Genomic DNA, 4,636 nt, shown 5'->3' with positions numbered 1-4,636 from the left:
CACAGGACAAAAGTTTATTTCAGGCAAGCAGTGCTTCACTTTATCCTCCAAGTCTTTGAGAGAAGTGGGCTTAGAACTCAGTCATCTTCTTGTGTGTGTCAGCCTTCTTGTGCTCTTTCTGGATGGACAGCTCCTGGGCTTTCTGCTGGGCCAGCAGCCGGCGGGCTGCTGACAGCTTTTCTTCCAGCTGCTTTACTATGGATGCGTCCCTTTGCACACACAAACAACAAATAGATTACGAAGTGAGGAGAGATGAGGAGACAAGTTGGTTTCACCTGCACTTTCCAGACTAAGTTAGCCACAGAAACAAGCATCTAACCTCCAATCTTCACACACTATTTGTGTTTTCTCACACAGTTGTCCTCATTTATTCCAGATTACTATTTTCTGCTATGGTTGCTAATGCGTCACAGGGCTGAGCTTAACATACTGGTTAATTTAAGGGCAGTTCACAACCTTTCCAGAAGTCAGATTGGACGAACAGAAATGTGGAGTTCAGTACTGACCTGCCTGTTTTCCTGCTGAGTGACTCAGTAAGTTTCTGAATCTCCCTTTCTGTCTGGGACACCCTCTCAGCAGCCTGGAACAGCCTCACATTCAGATTCCTCTTGGTGCTTTTTCCTCCCCTGTAAGCCTCCACTCCTGTTGCTGCTGATGGCACAGCAGCACCCCCCTCAGCATGACCAGTGCTCTTGCCTGCAAGCTTTTGGTTGAGAAAGTCAAAGACCGTGTGACGGCCTACAGTGGTGACTCGTGGCTTTCTGCGTTTCTTCGGCTTTCCAGTTACAGTCCCATCTTTTGCTGCCTTGCTCTGTGTCTGTCTTTGGGTGAACCTGGCACACTGGTCCAGAGAATTTCCTTTTGGTAAGACCACTGCCATGACTGGTTCTACTCGTCCCTCCTGCATCTTTCCTAGGCCTAAGGAAAACAAAGAATACTCAGTGAGGAACAAACGCATGCCTATTTTTCATCATTAATAGCAAACTTCAACAATCCTTAGCCTAGCCTGTAATGTTACAGAACCACAACCACACAAACATCTTTTGCTGAATTTACAATCATAATACACTGATTGCATGTTTCCTGCATTTGTGTGAATGACTTAATACACACCAAATAGTATGCGTTCACATCAATAAGACACTACATACTGTATGTACGAAGAATGTGAATAGCTTTGTCATGGTCAAATGGGTGTAGAAACCTAAAGAAAAATACTTACAGGCCCTGAAGCATAATTTTCTATCATCTTCATATGAACACAAGTACTAACAAGGTGGAACAGTTCTAGTGATTTCACATCACAGCTTTTCTACAGAGTCTGGTTGTACTTCCATAATGGCCATGGGTAAGTTTGTCCTCTGATTTGACCCATGTTTCTACTTAGTTGCAGGTGGCAGCCACACAGCAGAGCTCAGAGACCAATTCAAATTCTGAAGCTGGAGCTTTGGTCAAGGACAAAGGCAAAGGCAGAGGGATTTTGAAAAACTAGCTTGGTGTGTAGTTCAGAACATCACACATCATGGCCCAGATCAGATACAACAGTACTGACACTGGCAACAATGACCAGTTGCTTTTATAAAATGGGAGTGAAACAGGGGTTTATGCTGGGAAGCTGGATTGTGACAATAAAATTTTTTGTGGGAAAAAAAAAAAGAAACTTAAGCAAACTACACATTAGTATACAGTATAATCTACAGGGTATTGTAACTTAAGAACAACAATGTCGTTAATGTTGTACACTTGCACTTACCTTTTCCATATTCATAGCCCATTTTGAGCATAAGTTTGGAGCCGATGCCTCTGGTATGTGCCTCCCAGCCACCAAAATGAGCAGTATTTAACATAACAGTTGATTCTACAGCAGAGTCCATAACTATTGAGTTACAAGGAAAATAAAAGTATCTAGTTAGTAAAGTAGAAAATACTTTAAAAAGCATGTGAATGTTGACTTGATGACTTTTTACTGGCACATGAAATTAAATAAAACAATAACTTAAGGAAGCTGTTTACCAAGGTTTTTTTTTAGCTCAAATATTGACCTGAAAACGACACCAAATACTCAAACACACCTTTTGCATACGCCATGTCATCTGTGTCAGAGTCTGAAAAGAGTGCGTCATCTTCTCTCAAAGGCGGGATAATGCCGTCAGCTTCAACCACAGCATCCTTTAGCAGCAGTGAGTCAAACTTCACAGTGTAGAAGCCACTATCTATTTCTGCATTGGGATAAAGCATTGGAGTCAGCAAAACCTGAAAACTGGAATAATTTCACCTTATTTATACCAAACCCTATATAAATTCAATTTACTGTTAAACCTAGATTTTACTGTTGTTGCCCTGCGAGTGGAATACCTTTGATTTTGGCTGGGTACCAGATGCTATCCTCATGTCGAACCAAGCAGGATGAACCTTCTTCAAGATTACTGAGGTCACACTCCACAAACTCTCTGAGCTCAGACACGTACACCACTTCACCATGAGAAAACCTGCAATAATAGGAAAAATATTGAAAAAAAATACTCTTGTGGCATAAAGTCATAATGGAATAAATGGATAAAAGGTGCAAAGAAAATAATATTTTAAAACATTTTAGACTTTTTGTTTTCTTAAACTATGGTCACAAAAATGTGGACAACTGGTCACACTTGCTGGAGGATAGCTGCTATTACAAAAAATGCAGACATACAATACGCAAGAAAACTTATTACAACATTTTACAGATTTAAAAACAGAGGTACTTTACCTGCAATTTTCCTCGAAGCGACATTTGTCCTCTAGGTAGAATGGGCAGGGTTTCATAGATTTCTGAGTGGGGTACACATATAACACTCTTACTTGTGCCTCTTCTCCATCTGGTGGTTCTGCCCCCACAACCATGGCATTGTGATACTCCAATGTTCCCCATGTTGTCCTGTAGGGTGCTCTTACTTTACTACCACTAAGTGCATCTTCTTCTTCTTCTTCCTCCTCCTCCTCCTCCTCCTCGTCAGCATCTTCTAGCTCACCATTCCCCTCCTTGTCCCTTTCTTTAGTATCAGAACTGTTACCTGAAGACTCCCCCAGTTCAGAGTAAAAAGCAGCAAACTCAGCACTCAAAGTGCCATTTTCAGTGTTCGTGTCAGGTGCTCCCTCTGAGGTATCTGTCTGTAGATCACCGCTGTCCTCCAGACTGGCCAGAAGCCTACTCTTTTTCACAGACATCAAACTGGCCTCAGTGAGCTCTATCAGCTGACTAAGGTCCTCTTTTAGTTTGACAAGGTCTGACTGCTGGGAGGGGTCCAGGCCAGCCGACAGGGCCACCTCCACCTGCTGCAACTGGGCCCCATAGGTTGCGATGGCTGCCTCAAGGGTTTCTTCATCCATACTGACACTTAGGACCAGGTAATACAAGAAGAGACAGCATCAAGGCCCCAAGAGATCTGAGAACAGAAGATTTAGAGGAGTCAAGTAGCATAAGCTGAAAGGGCTGCTTTCAGTATGCACTCTTGCAAACCAACTTCTTTTTCATCACATGACGACACAAATTATCCTTACTTACTATTATTATTATTATTATTATTATTATTAATTGGTGTGATCTTCTACTTACAGCAGATTATCAATACATTTGCCAGATACTGGGAGGGCGTGTAAATGTTTTATATGTTACTGTAAAAGGGCCTGCTTCGCACAACGACAGAAGACTAAGATAAAAATAACTTTGACTAAAGATTTAGCGAACTAGCTACGAATCACTAAACTCTCAAGCTAAGCTAACCTAACTTAACGTTAGCTACACAACCGAGCAAATGTTAGCTAAATGTTAGCCGTCTTCAAGCTAACTTTAACAACAATCTACAGTGGTACCGCTATTACCTTTATAATTAGGCTTGTTGTCTGACATCCACTGCCCTGAGGCAAACGGTTATAGCCATGAAAAGATGCAGTTTGTAGAGAATATTTAGTTATTTAATAAAAACTCAAACAGATACTACAGCTCCACAACATCAATGGGTTCAGTATCCAGTCAGTGAATGTGGACTTCCGGTGTCAAAATGAAGTTCTCTTTCAAAATAAAACGAATATCTCTCGACTGTGCGCTTTGGAAATGTTTAAAATTTCTCTTTGCAGTGTTAAAATAGTTTATATCAAGATCAAAGGAGGTAACTGAGTAGGAAGAAAATTCAGGAAGTATCAACTTTGAAAGTTGGCTACAACAAATCTGATTTAAAATTGTACAATTGTGTTATTAACAAAACAGAATTCAAAATAAGTTCTGAAATATGTACTTTTAATAAAGTTAAGAATTTAAACTTTTATCATACCCTTTGGTATTATAGGGGACTCCTTTAGGCAAATACATGCTATTTTATTTCATTTAGTATTTCGTTTTTGTACTTCTATTGCTTGTATGATCGGTCTATTTTCATATAGTTCATGCTGTAGCCTTTTTTGAACAAATAAATCACTATTTTTACATAGTAAAACATTTTAAACAGTCGATTGATATACATCGTTAAATTGTTCTCATACATTTTTATTTTCCAACTGAAACATTTCATTCTTTTATTTTGAAGATAGGTCACCAAAGCCGGAAGTCTCGTTTGTTTCTACGTCAAAGGTGTGCGTCGTCGGTGCAGCATTATGACGTTAC

General features: G+C 40.2%; 1 protein-coding gene across 1 annotated transcript; it reads right to left on the bottom strand.

Moving 5' to 3' along the window:
- zgpat (zinc finger, CCCH-type with G patch domain) lies at positions 1 to 4,007 on the bottom strand. Its single transcript, XM_026368760.1, has 7 exons — positions 3,859 to 4,007; positions 2,747 to 3,422; positions 2,356 to 2,489; positions 2,073 to 2,219; positions 1,754 to 1,876; positions 507 to 918; positions 1 to 209 (listed from the first exon to the last, which is right to left on the bottom strand). Exons 2-7 carry the CDS (start codon positions 3,364 to 3,366, stop codon positions 71 to 73), a joined length of 1,575 nt encoding a protein of 524 aa, XP_026224545.1. The 5' UTR covers positions 3,367 to 3,422; positions 3,859 to 4,007; the 3' UTR covers positions 1 to 70.
- Between the last annotated feature and the right edge of the window lie 629 nt (positions 4,008 to 4,636).

Source organism: Anabas testudineus, chromosome 7, assembly GCF_900324465.2.
Source record: "Anabas testudineus chromosome 7, fAnaTes1.2, whole genome shotgun sequence".
NCBI classification, from domain to species: Eukaryota; Metazoa; Chordata; class Actinopteri; order Anabantiformes; family Anabantidae; genus Anabas; species Anabas testudineus.
This window is presented reverse-complemented; position numbering and strand designations above follow the sequence as displayed.

Excerpts from the sequence above, each read along its gene's own strand:
- zgpat (XM_026368760.1), bottom strand. The coding sequence starts at position 3,366 with ATGGATGAAGAAACCCTTGAGGCAGCCATCGCAACCTATGGGGCCCAG. Across the intron at positions 1,877-2,072 it reads TGACATGGCGTATGCAAAAG|TTATGGACTCTGCTGTAGAA; the intron begins GTGTGTTTGAGT and ends GTAACTCAATAG. Across the intron at positions 919-1,753 it reads GGGCTATGAATATGGAAAAG|GCCTAGGAAAGATGCAGGAG; the intron begins GTAAGTGCAAGT and ends TGTTTTCCTTAG.